Genomic DNA, 24,003 nt, shown 5'->3' on the forward strand with positions numbered 1-24,003 from the left:
AGGCCTCATGTCCACAGGGAAATTAAGAATTAAACTCCGAAGCGTTTTTCCCGCACGCGGATCCGCGCCCCATAGGGATGCATTAGATACCCGCAGGTAGTTAAATACCTGCGGATGTCATTTTTCCCTGCAGGCGTGGGTCCTGCGTGCAGGAAAAAATCCGGACATGCTCCATTTTAGTGTGGGGCTCCCGCAGGCTTCTATTGAAGCCTATGGAAGCTGTCCGGATCCGCGGGAGACCCGCGCCTAAATTAAACTCACCTGCTCCAGACGGTACGGGTCTTCCCTTCTTCGCCGCCGGATCTTCTTTCTTCGGCCCGGCGGATGTGCACGGCGCATGCGTGTGGCACGCAGCTGGCGTGCCGAGCACATCCGTGGGGCCGAAGAAAGAAGATCCGGCCGCGAAGAAGGGAAGACCTGCACTGTCCGCAGCAGGTGAGTTTATTCTTATTTTAATGCCTCATGTCCGCGGGGCAGGAGGGACCCGCTACGGATTCTCCATGTAGAATCCGTAGCGGGCCTGATTTTCCCCGTGGACATGAGGTCTTAGAGAGCTTCATGTGTCGTCCCAAATATTTGTAACCCTGGGATACAACGTGTGTCTTTATCAGTGGCAACCAATGTTCTTGGTAGATGAAGCCCGCAATGGATTTGCAGTCTGTCCGATCCTAGTCAGTATATCGGAGTATGACAGCAGAAAATCTGCACCAAAAAACGGGTCAAAACTTCACCATCGGTGCGTATTTTGGTGCAGATCGGCAGCAGATTACATCCTTTTAATAGGAGCTGTGAAGTCTGCTGCGGATCTCCATGTCAGAATCCACACCATTTCCATTACATGTGAATGTACCCGAACACTTCTGGCAGTAGACCTAGCCAGAAACAACTTTGGGAATACACTTTAACCCCTTAATGACATGGCCTATTTTGGCGTTGAGGACCAAGCGATTTTTGGTATTTTTCCATCTCCATTTTTAAAAAGCCATAACTTTTATTTTTCCGTCGACACGGCCGTATAAGGGCTTGTTTTTTGCGTGGCGAACTGTAGTTTTTATTGACGCCACTTTTGGGTACATAGACTATATCGTAAAACTTTTATTTTTTTTTTATGATAACAGGGAGAGAAAACGCATCAATTCTGGCATAGATTTTTTTATTTTTTTTTTACAGCCTTAATCATGCAGCATAAGTGACAATCTAAATTTTTTTCTGCGGGTCGGTACGATTACAAGAATACTAAAATTCTTATTTTTTTTTTTAGGTTTTTACACTTTTTTGCAATAAAACCCCTTTTTTTTTGGAAATCTTTTTTTTTTTCTCTATAGCTGCATTCAAAGTTTCGTAACTTTTTTATTTTTCTATGTACGGAGCTCTATAAGGGCTTATTTTTTGTGAGACGAGCTGTAGCTTTTATTGGTACCATTTTCGGGAATGTACGGCTGTTTTGATCACTCTTATTGCATTTTTTGGGAGGCAAAATGCTAAAAATTAGCATTTTGCCTGTTTTTTAGCGTTTTTTTTTTAATGCTTTTTGCCGTACAAAATAAAAAGCATGTTCAACTTTTTGTACACTTCGTTACGGACACGTCAATACCAAATATGTGGGGTTTTAATTTTTTTTAGTTTTTTATGCTAATCTTAGAAAAAGCACAAAAAAAGGTTGTTTTTTTTTTTTACATTTTACTTTTCTTTTTTTTACACTATTTGAGTCCCTTTGAGGGACTTACAACACTGTACCTTTTGATCGCTGTGATAAGGCATGGCAGAGTTACTGCTCTGCCATGCCTTATCGCTTATACAGCGATTTATAGGCATTGGCACTACAAGACGCTGGCCGGAGACACAGGGAGTGCGCTCCCTCTGTGAACTTTTCCCTGCCGCGATCTACTTAGATTGCAGCAGGGAAGGGGTTACCAGTGGGGGGGTGCATCCCCGATGCCCCCTGCTGTTGCAGCAGGACGCCGGCTGTGACAGAAAGCCGGCTCCCGCTGCGGGATAGCGCGAGGTCAGTTCGTGTTGCACAAAGTACCAGTCTGCCATGACGTACCCTAACGTCATTGGGCGGGAAGGGATTAAGGGTGACTACCCACTACAGTTTTTTTTCACTGCGAAATTCGCAGCGTCTTTTTTTTCTGCAGGGGTCTATGGGATTTGTAATGTTAAAATCGCGATCGCGCAAAATCGCAATTTACCGCAAAATCGCGATTTTGCACGATCGCGATTTTAACATTACAAATCCCATAGACCCCTGCAGAAAAAAAAACGCTGCGAATTTCGCAGTGGAAAAAAAACTGTAGTGGGTAGTCACCCTGAGGGTGCTTTCACGTATGGCAGAAATGGTGCCGATTTTCCACAGTGGAAAATCCGCATCAAAAACCCCCTCATTGATGTGGATTTTGACCTGGTTTTTAATGCGGATCCGTAGCAGATTTCACCCTTTTAATTGAAGGATTGAAGTCTGGCGCGGTCCTGCGGCAAAATCTAGTGGTGTGGATTTTGATGCCGTTTTTAGCTCATTACTCGATATGGAATTTCTGCTGTGGGGAATTTGCACCATTTCCGCTTTTGAAAACCGTTTTAAACCTTTTATGGGACTTCAATGGGAGCTGTGCCTGCGTCTACCAACTCGGGCCACTGCAATGTGGATGGAGCTGTCTGCTTCCTGCTCCATCCACACTGATAGCTGGCCCTATATCAGCAGTTCGCCAAAGATCCCAAGCGACAGACCCCTGCCTCATGATAACATATTCTAAGGATAGGCCACTAACCACTAAAATTCCTTTAGTGGTTAGAATAATCAGAGGCAAGCGTGTGTTTTTTTTTTTCTTTGCCATACTTGAGTCGTGGTATAAAGGGATTTGTCCCACAAAATGAAGATCTCCTCTATTCACAAGATTGGGTAAAAGGATCTGATCGGTGGGGTCTGAACGCTTGGACCCCTACTGATGGTCATGCATGTGCGATTCCAATCCATTATTTCAGTGGAACTATGCGAGATAGTCGAGTACAAACACTCACTGAAATGGATGGAGCAATAATGTGCATGTGTGTCTGCTGCGCCATTCTTTCAGTGACCTTCAGGACCTCCTTTCTTGGGATTAATGGGGTCCCAGCACTTGGACCACCACTAATCCAATACTTATCACCCATCCACAGAAAAGGGGATAAGTTCAGTTTGTGGGACAACTGCTTTAAGGGACTTCTTACTGCTTTTGATCAGCAACTGAGTTAAACAAGAAGGTGTTGGAGAGGGAAGCCTTGTCTGTCTACGGCCCTTTAATAATATCTCTTTTAATCCTCCCAGCTAGCCTTCCAGGAATGTGGGACCGAACCATAACGGTTGGGAGTGCCGGGAAGACATTTAGCGCTACTGGCTGGAAGGTGAATACACTGACCGCTGTCTCCATCCCTGAGAACCTTCAGAGATTTTTCTTCTGTTCCTTTTAAAGTCATGTTGTTTTCTAAAGGCGTCCTCTGTGTTACAGGTTGGATGGGCCTTTGGGCCGGATTGTCTTCTTAAACACCTTCGGGTTGTGCACCAGAATTCTGTCTATCACTGTGCGACCGGAGCCCAGGTAAGGGCAGGAGCGTCCGAGTGGCTCTTCACATAGGATAATAGGGGAGGGAGGGGACTGACCTTCATACATGCTTATTAATGGTATCGATGGAAAGGATTTATCTGAAGTTTGTAAAGTAATGCCTGTTTAGATGGAACTATTATAGTTCAGAAAATTGTTTAAACGAGCGAAAGTGAATGATAATCGTTCCATCTAAATGTAGGTGACGACTGAATGACGAGTGAGAATCGTCATTTACATAGGAATGTGAGACCCTGAACGACTAGTGTAGTTTAAACAGGCAGCACGAGCTGGTGATGATGTCATCATCTCGTTCCGTCGGGCAAACGAGAATCGTGAGATTCTTGACCTGTAAAGGGCCTTGAGCTAAAGGAAGGCTGTCAATTTGTCATGTACCTGTCTTTAAGAGTCCTTTTACATGGGCAGATGATTGTCTGAATGAGCACCGATATACCAAGTCGATTGATGTTTGTTGAGTTTTTTTTTTTTTTTCCGTAGTCCCCAGAGGGGACAGCAACTTGCAATGCTTTGATTGCTCCTGCAGTATGATGTAATGCCATAGCATTACATCATACTGCAATCAGGCAGGCAGTCTATCAAGCCACCTCACGGGCATGATTTGATAAAAATGTTGCCAAGACAGCCCTTGGGCCTTTCAGAAGGCCCTTGGCTGCCATGACACGCGCACCGTTATCGCCAGGGGACTGTATGGCACCTCTGAATTTCGTTCGGAGGATTTAAAGGCTGCTGTCAGAATTCACAGCGGCATTTAAAGGTTGAACAGCTCTGATCAGCCGCACGACTTATTGGAGTGTTGGTTGCAGGGTGTGTGCTGTAATAAATAGCCGATGCCGTGTCTTATGGAGTGAGATAACTCCGCTATCTCCCTTCATACATACCCCGATGCTGCAGGACATAAATGTACATCCTATCGCGTTAAGGGGTTAAGGACCAAGCGTGGTAAATATACAGCGCTTGGTCCTGGGCTTTAATCCTGGCCAATAGTAAAGGATTAAACCCCCTGCTTCTGCAATCAAGAATGTGAATGTCCCTCAGAGGTCTTATATGACATCATTGGGGACATAGAAAGTGAAAAAAAAATACTGTGCATAAATAAGTGAAACAAAATTACAGAATAAAATAAAAATATATACATAAAAAAAAAAACAACCCAAAGCTGACGCCAACCAAAACAGTCGCCATATGCTCCCTGTAATCCAAAACCATACATATTATATATCAAAACGTCCGGAACAAAATGAGGAACCCGTTCCCATACTTTATCATTTATTTATTAGTGTAAACATACAAATTGGGGGAAAAAAACTATAATAGGTTAAAAAAAAATTTGCTATTTTTTTCCCCAATAAAACTGAAAAACAGAAAAAAAGGCAGTGAATAAGAAATTAAAAAAATAGCCCTATATGTCACGGGGGGAAAAAACAATATAATTTTGGTAGCTGAAGGAAAAAAAGTAGGGCAGTTAAATCACCACACGGGTAACATCCCTAAAAAGTATCTGGTCCTTAAGGGGTTAATATCTAGTGTTAGAGTAGCCCTAATTTGGATTATGTTACTATGGGGGGGCATAATAACGTAATCCAATTTATGGCTACTCCAACACTACATATTCATACAAAGACCTATAGGGTAACCTTGTCACGGGTAACCTGATGATACGCCCAGCTTCTGGACTAAGGCCTCATGTCCATGGGGAAAATCAGGCCCGCTACGGATTCTCCATGGAGAATCCGTAGCGGGTCACTCCTGCCCCGCGGACATGAGACATAAAAATAAGAATTAACTCACCTCTCGCCCGCTCCGAATCTTCCCTTCGCCGCGGCTTCATCTTCTCTCCGTCGCGGCCGGATCTTCTTTCCTCGGCCCGGCGGATGCGCAGGGCACGTCGGTTGCGTGCCCCGCGCATGCGCCGGCCCGAAGAAAAAAAATCCGGCCGCGACGGAGAGAATATGAAGCCGCGGCGAAGGGAAGATCCAGAGCAGGTGAGTAAATTCCGATTTTGGTCTCCCGCGGATTCGGAAGGCTTCCATAGGCTTCAATAGAAGCCTGCGGGAGCCGTCCCTACGGGAGACCCGCACGAAAATGGAGCATGTCCAGATTTTTTCATGCTCCATTTTTTTAAAAATCACTTTTATTGACCATCCGTGGGTATTTATCTACCCGTGGGTGGTCAATGCATCCCTATGGAATGCGGATCCGCGGGCAGGAGAAGAGTTAAAAGCCGCTGCGGATTTTAATTCTTCTTTTGTCCGTGGACATGAGGCCTAAGAGGCCCTGTGCGTATTCATAAACCTATCTGTGTAATAACTTTAAAAATTCCCTCTTATGTTTTGGGCTCTGTATGCAAAACGACCCGCATTGAGTCATGGAGGTGGGCCGCCAGCACCCCGATCACATGGTCCTGCCTTTGTTCACACCTCCTCTTTTGCTCAGCCATCTCCTCTAGCCGTGTTTGGCACTCGGCCAGTGTCGTACGCGGACATGTACACTGAGGTTGAGGTGTTCACAGTTCGACTTCAGTGATGCATTGCACATCCGCCGGGTCCTCCAGCGCTGATGTCGGCAGTTAGAGGAGGTGGCCCAAGCGAAGGAGGGGGTGTGAGCAAAACAAAGTTAGTAGGCAGCTTTTTCTTTCTACACAGATACTTAGAATCAGTCGATCTATATACCGGTAGTAGCCTTATTGGGTAGGTGAAAGCAGAAGAGTCCACCTCTAGACTGTAGAGTAACCTGAATGTGTCCCGTAGGAAGCGGTGGCCCAAGGATTTCAGAAGGAACTGGAGAGGCTAGGACAGCCTGATTGTTACTTTGTACAGCTGCGGGATGAACTGCAGAAGAAGCGGGACTGGCTTTACCACTGCCTTACAGAGGTGGGGATGAAACCTATGATGTCTCAAGGCTCTTACTTTATGATCGCTGACATCTCTCGCTTCAGTAAGTTTACTTCATAAAGTCATAATGGCATAACTCATTTCTTCTTACCACAATCGACTTTTAGCTCTTATCCATATGATGGGTGATAAAAGTCTTATTGGTGGGCACTCCCCACTGAGAACCCCACAGACCTCAAGCTTCATTCATTTTCAGGACTGCCAGAGACAGCTGAGCGCTTATACTCGGCTATTTCTTTAAGCCCCATTGAAGTTAATGGAGCGGCACTGCTACACATGTGTGACCGCCACTCCACGTCATTGCTGGTGGGTGCAGTGAGGAGAATAGGGGGTCACGAGAACCCTGTTCTCAGGATCTATGGGGTCCTGAGTGGTGGGACCCCAACCAATCAGACTTCTTTCACCTATCCTATTGTCAGGGTAATAAAATATTCTAAGTACAGCACCAATCGGGCCCACCCCACTTGCCCGCTGCCGGCGATAAGAAGAAAACACCACACGGAGGTCTGGTATAGTTTCTCACACGGGACATGGCTCTCGGCTGTGTTTTATTACAGATTACATGAGATCTTATACCCTTTGTCCCATCACCATCAAGGGGTGATGGGCTTATAACTATATATGGGCAGTCCGGATTTCCGGCCTGACAGTGAAAATTATGTACATGGTTGAACATCTTGATATCTTGTTCCAGCGCTTCTGGGAAAACGGCCAAGTACATGCGTCCTTCATGTCTGGTTCGGTATCATCTCTCTCAGCCTTGCAAAGCCTTGGAATATCTGATGTAAGGCGACATATAAGTTTTTTCTCATTTGGAATTGAATAAAACTTGCATATAGGTATAAAAGTATAAAGAACATATGGCAATATATATATATATATACCCTCACAAACCCCCCTAAAAAACTTAATATGGAGATCAAGCATCAGACCTTGCACTCTTCCTCGGTCGTCTCTCCCTTGCGTCAGGGTTTCTCCACTGCCCGTAAGTCCCTACTTCTAAAAGGGAGGGATCCCTACCTCACCTCAGAAGGAGGCCATGGATTCCCTGGGCTTATTTCCGGGCATCCATACCCTCTATCTGTACGAGTTAACACCCCGCAGGGTGTGCCCTCGCCGGAACCTAAGGTCTTCTGCACTTTCCCTAGGCAAATGGGAAGTCCACTGACAGTCCATCTTATGAGACCGGGGCGGCGCAGTACTAGTCCATCTCTCCATTCTTCTGGTAACGTATCTGGTTGGCATTATCGGAACTGGCTCTTCATCTTTTTTAAACAAGGGAAATTTTGGTGTCACATTACTCAGACCCTTACTCATACTCTTTTTGATCAAAGGGATAATACACAAACAGGAAGTTACATACCCCACCTCTTTCTGCTAAAATCATATCCAGGGCCACTCTATTTTGGAACGCCATGGATGCAGTGGGCCCTAACTGGTCAGCTAACCCTTGCAAAGCATCTCTGGTGTAGTTTACAAACCTCTGCTGATTGTAATAGATATAATTCATCCAATCTACATTATTATTAACAGTGACAATAGCAAATAAGGACTCAAAACCTGCTTTAACCTGATCTCTAGAATTAAATTAGTCTGGCACCCCCCTTGGCACTCCTATTGCATCTATGTGTACATGTGGACCAAAGTTACCACCTTGAGTGTCAATGTCTCTCTTAGCACGATGCGGTGTTGGATTCTCACCCTCAGTGTACTCTACATATTGCACATTTGATTGTATTAATTTGTTCTGAAACAGGGGGCTAGTGTACAGTAGTCAAAGGTGTGTGTTAGAGGAATTGTACCACATTATAGCATGTAAAGGATATGCAGGATCATTAGTTTTTTCAGTGCGAAGTGTGGATCCAAGTGGGCTTTCCTTCGAGCTTGACTGCAGTTGGGGTGGTGAACAACATCTGGTAAGGACATTCAAACCGGGTTTGTCTCTCAACTTTTTCACATAGACCCTGTCACCTGGTTTTAGATTGTGACACTCATCTGTAGGACCTGGGAGAAAAGCAGAGACTGCAGAATGCATTACTAACAATTCCTTGGAGAGGCCTATGACGACATTAACAAGAAAATCATTCCCCAAACTTGGATACTGTGGCATGTACCCTCCTGAGAAAAAGAAAAACTAATAGAAGACACTCAATTCAAGATTTGCCCATTTCCTTCATTGCCTTTTGGATCTACTTTCCCCCTACTCCGTGGATGGTAGGGTGTGTGAAAAGCCTGGAATATACCCAAAGCAGACATGATGTGTTGCATTATTTCACCTGTGAAGTGTGTACCTTTGTTTGACTCAATCACTTCCGGTACCCCATATCTGCAGATTACCTTATTCATGAGCTTCTGTGCGGTTACCTGCTTATTTACTTTGGTAACAGTGTAGGTCTCCAACCTGAAAAGAAATCAACAACAAGCACATATTCATACTTCCCAACAAGTGGGAGCTGAGTGTAGCCAATTTGCAATCCCTGAAATGGGTAGAGTGGTCTAGGCAAGCGTTATGTGGCAAATTTACTTCTGCCCTGTTGCTTACGGCAAAGATCATGCAAAATTGGACAAATGATGCAGCAGCTACAGAAAACCCAGGAGCCACTCGTCCTCATTCAAGCGTCGACATCATTGTTGCTTTGAGAGGTGCGTCTTTCCGTGCATCAGCTGGGCCATCATGGGGCACAGGGACTGTGGTAGGCAAGTGCTGTTGACTGTTCACCATATGCCGTCCCTTTTTAGTCAATTTTTCCTTTTCTTCCTTGCTGGCTTGTAACTTCAAAGTCTTTAGCATATCAAAGTCCAAGTTTTTTATATCAAAGTCCAAGTTTTTTATATCAAAGTCCAAAGTTATTGTCAAATTCTTCTTTTCTTCTTTCCTTCCACGGCTTGAGGGCCACTGCCTTTGCTGTGTGGCCTGTGATGGCGTTGCCTCTCGCTTCTCCAGTGTAGGAATTGGTGTGAGCTTTCCACCTTGTCAGGTAGAAGTAGGGCCTCCATGAGAATCTGCACCATTGCATCATTCTTAATTGGCTGTCCTGCTGAGGTAAAAAACTGTCTGGCCTTCCATGTTGGGCCGTAATCATGAGCTATGCCAAATGCATACCGGGAGTCAGTGTAAATGTTTGCCGTCTTACCTTCTACCACTCTACACGCCTCAGCGAGGGCTTTTAGATCCGCTTCTTGTACTGCGACATGCGGAGGCATTCTGCTTTTAGGACATCTTGTTGTGTAACCACTGCATATCCAGTGTGGAGTCGTCAATCACCCTGGGTACCATCTATAAAAAACAACTCAAAATATGCATTATTAACAAGGGCTTTCAGTAACTTTTTAAAACTTAAATTTTCTTGTTGCATCACTGCTAGACAATCAGGCTGGTATTCTATTTCAAAAAGATCAGAACCTTGTTGCAAAAAATTTTAAAAATTTAAAAATGGCTTGCAAAATTTTTTTAAAAATGGCTGAATTTAAAAATGGCTGACTTGCAATACCTAGATCACCTATGCCTTCTCCTCCCCCCCTTTCAACCAGGGTACTCAATTGGAACAATAGTACCCGGTTTAAGGTAGTACAACATTGTAAAAAGATTTGATGGATGCAGATAAGGCCTGTAAGATGTTAGCACCTATAACAGAAACATGAGTTACATTGGGGCAGAATAATCTACAAAACATCTACTAATATTGGAAATGTGAGATCCCTTTAAGTGAATTCATTATTAGTCTGTTCCTGCCTGCAATGGAATGTATTCTGCAGAGAAAAAGCAAAACAAAAACTTTTACTAGCTGCTCAAGCTCCTCACCCCTCCCTTGTGGACAAGAGGGATGAAACATTACTACGTACTATTACATCATCTAGCTCCACCCCTTCGATATTGGCACATTGCGACTTTCTTCCCAACTCCATTTCAGCGTAACAGTCCACACGTCCACATCTCAACCAAGCAAAGTCCCATGCATGGGGAGGACTTTTATCCCCAGTCATTATCCACATCACACATTCCACCACAGCTTGAACACGGGTCACTAACTCTCATCCATCCATGCTCTCAAGTCTGCTCCGTCACCCCCTATTGATGGTGTACCAGTACATGCAGATGCACAGACAAAAAAAGTTTGACAAACATACATACATCAGTTGAAAAACATTGAGGTGAGTGCTTTTAATTTTATAAAGTACATAATTCTATTGAGATGAGATTGTGAATGAGCGCTATCTTTGACAAATTATGTGAAAAAGTTTGCTGAGTGACTGAGATATTCTATCTTTCTTATTTACTGAAGCTATTATATGCTGTATTAAACACTGAAGTGTTTTAGAATCTGTGACCCTGAATTTGGAGTGAATTCTGAAAGCCCCCACCTTTTTAAAACAAACTGTTATCTCTCCGCGAATATGAAACACAGACTGCACAGCCCTGCATTTGAACTCATAATTAACACATATGCTGGGACCTTGCAACATTCATTTTCAACCCCTGTATAAGTAAGAATATAACTTAGAAATTGCTATATTTCCCTGCCTACTAAGACAGTATAACTAATTAAATTCATTTCAATTCATTGTAAGCAAGCAAAGATATTAACCAAGGTTGTTATTGCATTTTCTCTCTCGCTGTTATCTTCCGACCTTGAAAACTAGACAGACTGAACACAAGCTCGCAGCTACATGTCAACAATCTTTCTCATCTAAAAGCAAGCTCAGTTAACTATTTGCACATACAGTATATACATATATATATATATACACACATATATATCCATATCTATTATCTATCTTGTATTATACACATTTTTCTCCTTTCTTTGCCAACAAATCACATGCATTGTAACTTTCTTATCGACTTGCTTGCTCCCCTTATTTCTCTCCCTTACCTAACTGCCAATATAACCTTCAATAGACACTCTCCTGACGCCCTCTTGATCACTTACTGTACTTTTCAACATTTCACTTACGGATACTTTCTTAAACAAATAATGTGTACATACAACTTTCTCTGACTGTCTCTCTCTCTCTCCTCCTCCTCCAGCACTGTCTAGCAAAACTTGATCTTCCAAGGCACCTCTGGGTCCTAAAGACTTCCCTCCCAGACACCATTTTGTAATCTGCCGTGCGGGTCGGTGTCACACATTTTCATTAGAGTTTTCTTACATTCTACAAATTCATCCACACGGCGGCAGCCCTTGAGGGGCTCTGTCTTCTTTAATAAGATCTTACGCATATTACAACAACAACAACAACAACAATAAAAATAACACGCTCCATAGAGTGCATCCTTCTGACCCGAATTGTCAGCCCCTTATATATGGCAAAACAACCGAAGGCATCTTCTTCTTATGGAACCAGTCCCAAAGAGTACATCCCTCTCCTCAGCTAAACCATTAACAACTAACTAAACTAAACCCGAGGGTTCCTTCGTCTATGGGACCTATCTCACAGAGTGCTTCCTTCTCCTTAGCTAAACCATTAACAACTAAACTAACCGAGGGTTCCTCCTTCTGTGAGACCAAATGAAAAGTAAGAGGAAAAAAAATTCTGCAGATACAACAATCTCCACTATTATTAAAACGTTAAAACTTCAAAGTACAAATAAACTACAGACTAGTTTCTGGGTGAGCCATTGGTGCGCATATCACGGTCAGTGGTCCATGACGGCAAACCCGGAGCCCACACGAGTTACCGTGTAGAACTCTTAACCCAACCCGTCCGGTCACAAACCACAGATAGTCAGTCCTGCTGCAAGACTTTGCAGTGTAAAACACAACATAAATATATGCTGGCCTTACCTGGAGTTCTTGTGAGTTGATCAGGCTCTGTTTGCAGCAGGACGGCTTCTCAGTGGCGTGGATCCGGGTGGAATGCGTTGTAGGCTCTGGCTTTGTCGCCCCAGTTGGTTGCGCCATTTGTCAGGGTAATAAAATATTCTAAGTACAGCACCAATCGGGCCCACCCCACTTGCCCGCTGCCAGCGATAAGAAGAAAACACCACACGGAGGTCTGGTATAGTTTCTCACACGGGACATGGCTCTCGGCTGTGTTTTATTACAGATTACATGAGATCTTATACCCTTTGTCCCATCACCATCAAGGGGTGATGGGCTTATAACCATATATGGGCAGTCCGGATTTCCGGCCTGACAGTGAAAATTATGTACATGGTTGAACATCTTGATATCTTGTTCCAGCGCTTCTGGGAAAACGGCCAAGTACATGTGTCCTTAATGTCTGGTTCGGTATCATCTCTCTCAGCCTTGCAAAGCCTTGGAATATCTGATGTAAGGCGACATATAAGTTTTTTCTCATTTGGAATTGAATAAAACTTGCATATAGGTATAAAAATATAAAGAACATATGGCAATATATATATATATACCCTCACACTATAAATAGGTGATTAAAAGTCAATTGTGGTACAAAGGGGTTCTAGAGAGCTGTGGATGGCCCGACCTGTCAAAACATCATATGTCTCACTAAGGGAATGGGAGAGAGCTGCACTACCAAAGCTTGCCACTGTGCTGCGGACAGCGTTCTGACTGTCCTTAGCTCCTACTAATCAGCTGAGTCCTGAGTGGTAGACCCCCGCCGATCTTCTATTGGTGACCTAAATTGGAAATCCCCTTTAACATGTTGGTTTTCATGTTCCTATGCAGAATCTGAAGTTCCACCTCCCACTGACGACAACATACCGTACGATAACTACTTTACAAAGTGGATGATGAAACATAAGGTAAGTTATCCACGGGCATGAAGTAGACTGAATTTAAATGACTTAGAGAGGAGTAAGTTTTAAAGGGTAAATCTTAAAAAAATACCTAAAAATGCCCACTGGAAATATGGGGTATAAGGTTTAAGGGTGGTTTGGTACTTTTGCTGCTCATGCTGAAGTGGTGTTGGATCCTGGGTAGATGCGCCTATGGGTGTGTGACCGAGGCCTCAGGGGGAAGACATTTGGTTCCATCCTAAAGGCAAAAAATAGATAATTTTGTATTGAAGGGGGCCTGGCAGTTAGCTGATAGTTGCGGGTCTGTGCTTAGAAATGCAACAGCTTCTGCTGGCCATACATTTTCACTACAGCGCCTCCGCAGGGGAAATGTAATATTACATGCTGGCCATTCAACTCAACGGCTGTCCATGTATTACATGAGCAGAATCTCTTGGGTAATAAGGGGCAACACAAGCAGTTCTTGTTGAGCAAGTGGGTTCCTTTAAGAACTCATCCAGTAGCCATAAGGTCATTTATATTTAGGTAGGATGTAAATAAACTGTCTAATAGCACTAATTAGCATTGTAAGAACATCCAATCCTTAACGTTAGATCTGCTCTTGTATCGGCATTTTCTAGTCGTTCATAAGGATGTTTCTCGCTTTCCCTCCTTGCAGCAGTTGGCATCTATACCCGTCTCTGCTTTTTACAGCACCCCGCATAAGAAGCAGTTTGAGAACTACATTAGGTTTTGCTTTGTAAAGGTAAATATGTTTTCAATTTAACACGCCAATATGCCTTTTTACAGTTGTCACTAATGGGCTCTAGCTATAGATGAGCGAGTATACTCGCTAAAGGCAATTGCTCGAGCGAGCATTGCCTTTAGCGAGTACCTCCCCGCTCGAGACGGAAGGTTCGGGTGCCGGCGGGGAGCTGCGGGGGAGAGCGGGGCGGAACGGAGGGGAGATCTCTCTCTCCCCCCCGCTCACTCCTGCTGACAGCCGCTACTCACCGCTCCCCCGCGCCGGGACCCGAACCTTCCATCTTGAGCAGGGGAGATACTCGCTAAAGGCAATGCTCGCTCGAGCAATTGCCTTTAGCAAATATACTCGCTCATCTCTAGCTCTAACCCTGCACATACGCCTTTTTACGGTGTTGCAGATTTAAACTGGCACACGTCTACTGGCAGCTGAGCTCCTGCTCTGAAGACCGGGAGTGGAGAAAAGTCTGATCCCAGCAGTTTAACTCCTTACATGCCACGATCAATAGTGCTCGTGGCATGCAAGCAGGTGACAGAAGGAGGGGGCTCCCCAGTCACCCATTGGCACTACATGATGCCTATTAGACTGACAGGGTCTTATGCAATGTACTATTCTAGTGATTAAACGATCACATCTTCAGGTCCACTTGAGGGACTGAAAAATTATGGAAATTCTTTTTTTTAAAGTTTTTATAACCTGCAAAAGTAGTAATTAGAGATGAGCGAGTATACTCGCTAAGGCACATTACTCGAGCGAGCAGTGCCTTAGCCAAGTATCTCCCCGCTCGTCTCTAAAGATTCGGGGGCCGGCGCGGGTGACAGGTGAGTTGCGGGGGGGGAGAGAGGGAGAGATTGATCTCCCCTCCGTTCCTCCCCGCTCTCCCCCCGCCGCTCCCCGCCCTCCGCCGGCCCCCGAATCTTTAGAGCCGAGCGGGGAGATACTCGGCTAAGGCACTACTCACTCGAGTAATGTGCCTTAGTGAGTATACTCGCTCATCTCTAGTAGTAACACATTACATAACTTTAGTACATGGCGAGATTATTAAAAGTTTAGTTTTTTTTTTTTTTTACTGCACAGTGAATGTAAAAACAAAAACAAAAATCAATGGCAGAATGTCAGTTTTAATTTTGCATCCTCCTTAAAAAAAAATAATAGTTGCACCATATACTATATGTATCCCAAAGTGGTGCCATTAAAAAAGAGGCTCACATAGGGGTATGTTGATGAAAAAAATTAAAGAAAAAAGTTAAGGCTCTTGCAATGCGATGATACAATAACTAACAATTGCTTGGTCATTAACATGCAAAGTGGGTTGGTCACTAAGGGGTTAAAAGTATTCTACAATAAAGACCCTTTGAAGTTTGACAGGAATCAGAGCTCTTAGTCACATGTTCAGAGCAGGGTGGGGTGGGGGGGTGCATTGTCACTTGCCTCTTCCTGCCCACAATATGTAGAGTGGTTACCCTCTTCCAATACTCAAAAGGGAAGAGAGCTATCACCCTAGATGATCTAGGTGAGAAGAGGCCAGCGCAACACCGCCCCCCGTGACTCGGAGCTCCGTTCGAAGTCAAACTTCAAATTGTCTTCTAAAACGCTGCAGCATTTCACAATAAGATAAACACAGTTTTTTTATTGCTTTTTATATTTTTTATAAGAGGTAGAATTAGCACAAAAAAAAAACAACAGTTTTTTGTTTTTAATTCTTTATGATGCTCACTGAGTGGTATAAATGACATTTTCCCCCATAATTTTTCAGTCCCTCAAGTGGACCTGAAGATGTGATCATTTAATCACTAGCATAGTACACTGCATTACTTATGTAGTGCAGTGCACTAGGCTTAAGGGCCTTTTAGACACGAGAATCGCTCAAAAATCGCTCAAAGCCGTCTTTTTCAGCGATTTCTCGTTCTGTCTAAATGCAGGGACATCGTGCAGTTTTCGTGCACGAGTCGTTGATCAAAATTCCTTTGAATCAATGAGGCAAAGATTAAAGAGAGAGTTTTTGTGGGTCCTCATATTCGAGATCCCTTCAATGATGACCAGTTCAACAACTAGTGATGCGAAACGAGCGATGAACATGGCGAACAATTTCATCAAGACATCACAACAATGGAACAAAGATACCAGGGAAAATGGTCTGCTACCATGCTGGCTGACTACTGCTGGTGGACATTCTACTACCAGTTGGCTGACTACTGCTGGTGGACATTCTACTACCAGTTGGCTGACTACTGCTGGTGGACATTCTACTACCAGCTGGCTGACTACTGCTGGTGGACACTCTCCACTACCAGCTGGCTGACTACTGCTGGTGGACACTCTCCACTACCAGCTGGCTGACTACTGCTGGTGGACACTCTCCACTACCAGCTGGCTGACTACTGCTGGTGGACACTCTCCACTACCAGCTGGCTGACTACTGCTGGTGGACACTCTCCACTACCAGCTGGCTGACTACTGCTGGTGGACACTCTCCACTACCAGCTGGCTGACTACTGCTGGTGGACACTCTCCACTACCAGCTGGCTGACTACTGCTGGTGGACACTCTCCACTACCAGCTGGCTGACTACTGCTGGTGGACACTCTCCACTACCAGCTGGCTGACTACTGCTGGTGGACACTCTCCACTACCAGCTGGCTGACTACTGCTGGTGGACACTCTCCACTACCAGCTGGCTGACTACTGCTGGTGGACACTCTCCACTACCAGCTGGCTGACTACTGCTGGTGGACACTCTCCACTACCAGCTGGCTGACTACTGCTGGTGGACACTCTCCACTACCAGCTGGCTGACTACTGCTGGTGGACACTCTCCACTACCAGCTGGCTGACTACTGCTGGTGGACACTCCACTACCAGCTGCCTGACTACTGCTGCTGGCCACTCCACTACCAGCTGGCTGACTACTGCTGCTGGCCACTCCACTACCAGCTGGCTGACTACTGCTGCTGGACACTCCACTACCAGCTGGCTGACTACTGCTGCTGGACACTCCACTACCAGCTGGCTGACTACTGCTGCTGGCCACTCCACTACCAGCTGGCTGACTACTGCTGCTGGACACTCCACTACCAGCTGGTGGACACTCCACTACCAGCTGGCTGACTACTGCTGGTGGACACTGTACAGCAGACAGGCAAAGAAATCTAAGACTTAGTCTATGACTTGATTTTTTTTTTACAGTTATTAACCATCGGCCTGTTACTATTGGCATACATTTCGTGATGCAGTTATTACAGATTACAAAAAAATAGAGCCGATTTTGCATTTTGACTGTCATATTTGTGTTGAGCACATAAAAATTGACTGTAATTGACAGTAACATGACTTGTAAAACTTTGTTGACCAGTGAACTTCCTTGCTGATATGCAGTGTGTGTGCACTAGGGGGCAGCATGCGCACAGTAACAATCCTTGTCATGTGTTTTCCTCTTAGGAAGATGCAACACTGAAGGCTGCAGAAAAGATCCTAAAGAAGTGGAGCAGCGAGTCTACTGGACCCAAAGCCCAATAACCACAGGCAGTGTAGCATCGCCCCGTATGAAGCCACTTATATATGACCTGACCTGCATTCATTGTAAAGCTAGAATGTTGAGTTTTTTTGTAAGGACCTTGGCCTATTTTGTTTCAAACCTCCTTACAATGACTTTGAAATGAAGAAGGGTCTTTTACATGAGCAGGATCAGTGTGCACTGCATCTAGTAATGACTGAAAGAGTTGTCACCCAGCCACAGTATATATAATACTTCCTTTAAAAGGTTTTATAGTCTATGGTTTCAAGAAAAAGTTAAGGAACTGTTGGGAATTTCTGCATTGATTACTAATAAAAGTCACAATTCTAGACCAACACAATCTAACTAATGCCACAGACCGTTGTACCGTTCATGACTTTTATTAAAGACATTGAGTAGCTTTCCACAGTGCTGGTGGAAATGGTAAGTAAACCTCTGTGATGGAATATATTTTGCTGTGTGGCAAAAGATATTTCAATGAAGGAGAAGTGCATGTTTCACAGGTGCTTGGCCCATTAAATAAAGGCATACAAAGTCTGGTTTCTGGCAAATCTGTTCTTCTCAAGAAAATTAGTTATTGTAAGCCGTGCCTGTTGTGTCCTCCGGAAATGCAACCTCAAAAACACAAACAAAAAGGCACAACTGTGCCAAAGGAAACAAAAACTAAATGGGAATGCTCTCCCTATCGTCCCCTAACCCGGGAGGGGGCCCTGCCTACTCGGCGGACCGACCTCTCTGACAAGTGCGAGCCCGCACACATGCCTGGGCCACTGACAAGTCCCTATAGGGGAGCCCTAGCACAACAGAAAGTCAAAACCGAAAACCAAACAAAGCATAAAAGAACTTACCTTGGCTGAAGCTCCTAGCTATGTTCCTCCGTCGCTGTCCACAGGTAACTGAAGGATTGACCAGCATCGGAGATTGGCACTGATTAAGTAGGAGCCAAGCTACTCAGCACCAGGTGCTGACTGACTTTACTCCTGCAACTGTCACGCCCCTCAGCTCCAGGAGAAGTAAGGGCACACCCAAAACCTGGTCTGGCCTGCAAGCCCGGTGCAGGCCTCAGAACGGCTGCAACAGTGCCTTAATGCAAACATCTTTCAGACGACCTTTAGAATAAAGAGATACATGAAACTGGAAAAGGCTACAAAAGCTAAAGACCTGGGAGTACATCAGTCCATAGTTAGAAAAATCATCTATAAATGGGGAAAATTCAGGACTGTTCTACTCTCCCTAGGAGTGGGTGTCCTGTTCTATCACTCAAAGAGCCCAATGACCAATCCTGAACCCAAGGGGAACGGCAAATGACCTACTGAAGACTGTGTGCTGTTAGTTTAGTTAGATTGAGTTTGTCTAGAATTGTAGGAGAGCAGAAGGATTCGTGCATACGGCACGCAGGTGGCAGGAGCGCCGGGTTAGAAGATCAAAAGTTTATTTCCTATGAAGTTCAAAGCCACCCCGGCATCTTCATCTGGCCTTTCATATACAGAACATGAAAAAAAACAGTGTTTAAAAAGCCGCGTGCAACATCGCAGGTGCTATCAAGAAGGGTGTGTGACGTGGCACATGACCGCAAGGGCATTTAAAGAGCCATAATAAAAAAAAACTAAGATTGTATTACAAAGTTCATAACAGCTGGTCATAAAATATATATGGTAAATAATATAACTCTTAGGCCGCTTTCACATTGGCGCTGGAACCGCAGATCCGGCACAAGATATCAGAAGAGGAAGCACTGTGTACAACGCTTGTTTATCCGGTTAAATGCCGGACAGCTGAGCAAAAACTGAACGGACCTCATTATAGTCAACGGAGTCCATTTAGTGCCATTTGGTTCCACCATAGGACGGATCGGTTCGGCCAGGGAATTCTCCTTTCCTGCTTCCATAATGGAGCAGGAAAATGAAACCCCAGACGCAGATGTGAAAGCGGTCTTATAGAAATAACAAGAATTATTCAAAGATGATAATTAAATGTCATATTCTGAACATGCTTTAGCTAATGGGGAAACAGATTATAATAATACATGAAATCAATGACAGCTGCACCTGCAGTTACGGGCGCCGGCCACTACACAGGAGTTGGAGCCATCTGCCTGCATTCTGACTCTTGTGTATTGAGGTGCCTCATCAGCTGGAGTTCCGTGCGGTGGACCCCAGCCGATCAACTATTGATGTCCTATCCTGAAAATAGGTAATCAATAATAATTAGCCTGGAAATCCCATTTAGGGCCTGGAGGTCCTTAATTCAATCAATGCGATGGGTATCATGCTCCTTTAAAGAGGACCTGTCATGTCCTCTTGTCCGTGGGTCCGGCTGCTCAGTTTTAAGCTGCTTACTCCAACAATGTCTTTCTGTTCCCTCCCGTGAACCCGTAAAGGCTCTTCTCAGATTCGACTGCCAGCACTGAAATGTGTCAAGTGGGCGGTCTGCAGCACTCACTGTCATTGGCTGATGTCATACTTGATTAAAAGTAGGAACCGCCCACCTGACACATTCACATTGATACTAAGAAGACCCCCTATAGGAGAACGGAAGGCAGTAAAGGGAAATGGAGACATTGTCAGAGTCAGCAGGGCCGTGGCTGCAATGGACATGACACATCCATTTCAAACTCTTGGGCCCCAATGTAAATGCTATACGTGGGCTTACCACTAATGACTTCTACTGTATGTGAGGATATTACATTACACAAGATAGCTCCATCCAGCTTTATTACATCACTTATACCTGTAGCCCCCCCAAATAACAGGGGCTCAACTGCAAACTTTACACAACTCTTGGTACATCACTGTCTAGATCCCCAAAAACCACAATAGGCTCCACATACTAAGGTCTCCGGATATGTCTTTTTTTTTTTTTACTAAATACTCGTTTTTTCCATGAAATAATGCTGGAGCATATTGATTTAAGCTCTGTAGTGTGCAGTTCCACTGTTACTCCTCCTGGAAATGTAGAAGTACATTAAGAACTGGGCATTACAATTACTCTAGTCAATAGGGTGGGGTTCCTTAGAGGAGTATGACCCTGTTAGCAGTGATTGGACAGCCTCATGCTGTGTGGGGACACACCCCATTGACAAGTAGAATGGTAACACCCAGTTCTTTAACCCTTTTCAATCCAATTTGTATCCTGGTTTTCCTAGGGGTCTTACTCTTTTAGTGACATTATACAACGGCACTATCTGCTGGCTAAAGCCAGTACTGCATGAGGTGACACGTTGGATAGGCTCCGACAGCAGAGAGGCTGGCAATATACAGTAAGAGAACCCCGACGGATGTCTTCCAACATTGGAGCTGTACAGCCTTAAATCATAATGTCTTCAGAGGTCAGACAGGGGATTGGAAAGGGTTAAGGGTGTTGAACCCAAATAGACTTTTATCACCTATTCATAGTCTGATCGGTGGGGGTCTCACTGCTGAGATCCCCACCGATTCCCACGTCTCCCTCTTATCACTGCGGGCTCGCTGCACCCATCCAAATGATGTGAAGAGTGAATGGAACAGCAGTCATGAATGCGGGGTGCCGCTCCATTTATTTCAGTGGGGCTGACGTAAATAGCTGAATACAAGCCCTTGGCTTATCTCTGGCAGTCCCATTGCATATGAATGGAGTGGCACCGTGACTGCTGCTCTATTCAATCTCCGTCTCCCTGTGGGGTGGAGGCAGTGAGTCCGTATCGAGGAGGAGAGGGGGATATGGGACTCCCATTCTCAGGATCGGTGGGGGTCTCAGCAGTGAAACCCACACTAATCAGACTTTTATCACCAATGCTAAAAATCAATCTTGGCACAAGCCCTTTAACCCCTTGAGTGGCACGCCAGGAAATTTTCCGGGCCTAGCTCCACTGCCCATAGCGATATAGCCCGGAAGATTTCCGGCTATGTATCACTATGGGAGCTGCAGAGCACAATGCCACAAGCTGTGACAGTGTGCTCTGCCTGCACAGACCCACAGAGAACAAAGCAGAGGCTTTGAAAAAACAGCAGAAGATATTGCCGATATGCCGGCAATCTCCTGCTTTGTTTACAGGTTGCCATAGAGACCATTGGCTTGTCAGAAGCCAGCCGATGGTCTCTATGGCAGGGAGAGCTAGTGCTTGGCTGTCAGAGGACAGCTAGGTACTAGCTCTTACAGCAGAGATCAGAGAAAACCTCCGATCTCTGCTATGTTAACCCTTTACATGCTGCAGTCTATGTGACTGCAGCATGTAAAGGGCTGTCACCATCGGACCCCCGGAATGTGATCAGGGGTCCTGATGGGTCCCTGTGGAAGTCCCCTAAAGGGACAAAAAAAAAAAAAAAAGTTTAAAAATTATTTAAAAAATTATAAAGCCACTTGTCTCCCTTTACTTTGTAAAAAATCAAAAATACAATCACACATGTGGTATCCATGCGTCGTAATGACCCAGAGAAGGAAGTTAATACATTATTTAACCCCTTACTGACATGGCCCCTTTTTTTCTTTTTTCCCCATTTTTTTTCCTCCCCCCTGTTTAAAAAATCACAGCTTGTCCCGCAAAAAACAAGCCCTTATATGGCCATGTCAATGGAAAAATGAAAAAGTTATGGCTCCTGAGATGCAACTGCAAAATTAGTTGAAATTCAATGATTAGACCATTTTAGAAAACGTGCCCTGGTGGGCACGACAGGGTGGTAGGAAACCCGCTACTCAAGGGGTTAAATTATTTCTACGTTTCCAGGAGGAATAACAGAGGAATGACACAATGTAGAGCTCTTAGAAAAAGTGCTTGAGAGTTGTTATTTCATAGGAAATGCAAGTAAAATGGACACGGCAGCAGAGCTGACAAATCCTTTTAAGAACAATCTTATTCTGGACCATTGCCTTGATAATATTGACTTGTAGATCTTTTCACAGTATAGACAAATACTAAAATTTATATTCTTTATTAATATGATATTCTAAAACCACAGGGCACTGAATCGTGTAACCCTCACTGAGACCGAGGGGAACAGCGACCCAGACAGACACACGCGTTTCAGTGTCAGACACGGACAACAGAACTATCTCCTAAGGGTACTAGCCCCCACTTGTGAAGATCAAGTGCTTTCGTCTATCGCACTGCAGTTCATCGATTCTTTGCGGTGGCAGATAGATTTACTACATGTGTTGATAGCAACTCGATAGTCTATAATTTTGATATCATGCTTAGTTAGATGTATTCATCGGGCTTAGGTTCAGTATGTTTACTGGATTGTGTTATTGATTCTCTAGGGTTTTGGTTCGACACGTTTCTCTACTGCACTAGTGCTTCATCAGGAACCCCCCCTAGCCCTTGATTTATATGTTAACCCTTCTACACTGTGGAAGGGCTTATATTAATATAGCCTTCTCTGCTGCAGTGAAATACTTTTGACTTGTAGTCAGATGTTTTAATTATTTCAGCATTTGAAACGTTATGGTTTTGTCTCCATTTCCTGTGAACGCAGCGGTGCGGCAGCGGTAATTTACCGTATTTTGGTTAGAAAATAAATTGCAGAGATTTAGATTTTGTACTTTGTTTCTCTGTGACGTTCATTGTCCGGTATGTGACAGGTCGCTGAATCACATACATTCATGTAAAGGTTTTATGTTGCATTGAGGGAATATGGCCTAAATGTCTGACTGACAGGGGGCAAACCTATAGGAACGCACCAGTCACTAAGATTATATGTATGTAGTGCTCTTCCAAGTCTACTTGGAACAACACAATGACTTTCACACGGCTTCACTATAAATGTCACATTTTGACCGCGTCAAAACGCGGGGGTCAAAGGTGAGTATAATGGGCCTTTTTTATTTTACAGCATAATCATTATGCCCAAAATACTAAGCCAGGGCAAGGGGGGTATAAATACTGAGCAGGGGCATAAACAGGACTATAAATATTTAGTGGGTGTATAAAAAGTGCAGGGGCTTAAGGAGGCATTATTACTAACAAGGGAGGCAAGGACGCCCTTTTATTGTGTGTAGGGCACTTAAAGCAGCACTAACTGTATTTGGCCTACAGGGGCACAAAATGAGGGATAATATTGCTTGGGGCACTACAGGTGGCATTATTATCTCGGGCACTGTGAATGGAAAGATTGTATACAGGTGTGGATAATGTAGGAAAAGTGCTGGAAAAGCAAGAAGGTAAAGATACCTGTACGTCAAATTCTGCAGAGACAAGTTGTGGCTGGGAGAAGTAGTTATAGCGGTCTGGGGTAGATGGAAAAGTAAAGGACTCCAGTCACAGAGGATATCACCGGTGATCACTGGATAGAGCGATTAAAAAATGTTGCCATGTGGCCCAGCCTTTTCTAGTTATACCCCTGTTGCTATTGATTAATATTGTAGAGAGTTTCTTCTCCTGTGCCAACCCATGACTGGCTGACATGTAGTGCTGATCCTTTCTTTCAGAAGAGGTTTTTCAGCAGCTGCAGTGTGTATATGAAACTGTACTATACCCCAGCTCAGAAGTCCTCAGTGACTGCTAACATTCATATACTAAGTGGTGTAGTATCCCATAAAAAGTGGTGTAGAACTGTGTTTCA

The 24,003-nt window shown here is 44.5% G+C and overlaps 1 protein-coding gene across 2 annotated transcripts in view; it reads left to right on the forward strand.

Annotated features, from left to right (window-relative positions):
* Positions 1 to 18,006, forward strand: part of KYAT1 (kynurenine aminotransferase 1) — a 41,578-nt gene extending 23,572 nt beyond the window's left edge. For both annotated transcript variants that reach the window (XM_066580554.1, XM_066580553.1), the window contains 6 exons: positions 3,305 to 3,381; positions 3,486 to 3,575; positions 6,347 to 6,533; positions 13,141 to 13,217; positions 13,870 to 13,956; positions 17,392 to 18,006. In XM_066580554.1, the coding sequence (XP_066436651.1) occupies positions 3,305 to 3,381; positions 3,486 to 3,575; positions 6,347 to 6,533; positions 13,141 to 13,217; positions 13,870 to 13,956; positions 17,392 to 17,469 (596 nt within the window). In that variant the 3' untranslated portion in view covers positions 17,470 to 18,006. The remainder of the gene's footprint in view (positions 1 to 3,304; positions 3,382 to 3,485; positions 3,576 to 6,346; positions 6,534 to 13,140; positions 13,218 to 13,869; positions 13,957 to 17,391) is intronic.
* Positions 18,007 to 24,003: the final 5,997 nt, after the last annotated feature.

Source organism: Eleutherodactylus coqui, chromosome 10, assembly GCF_035609145.1.
Source record: "Eleutherodactylus coqui strain aEleCoq1 chromosome 10, aEleCoq1.hap1, whole genome shotgun sequence".
Classification (NCBI taxonomy): Eukaryota; Metazoa; Chordata; class Amphibia; order Anura; family Eleutherodactylidae; genus Eleutherodactylus; species Eleutherodactylus coqui.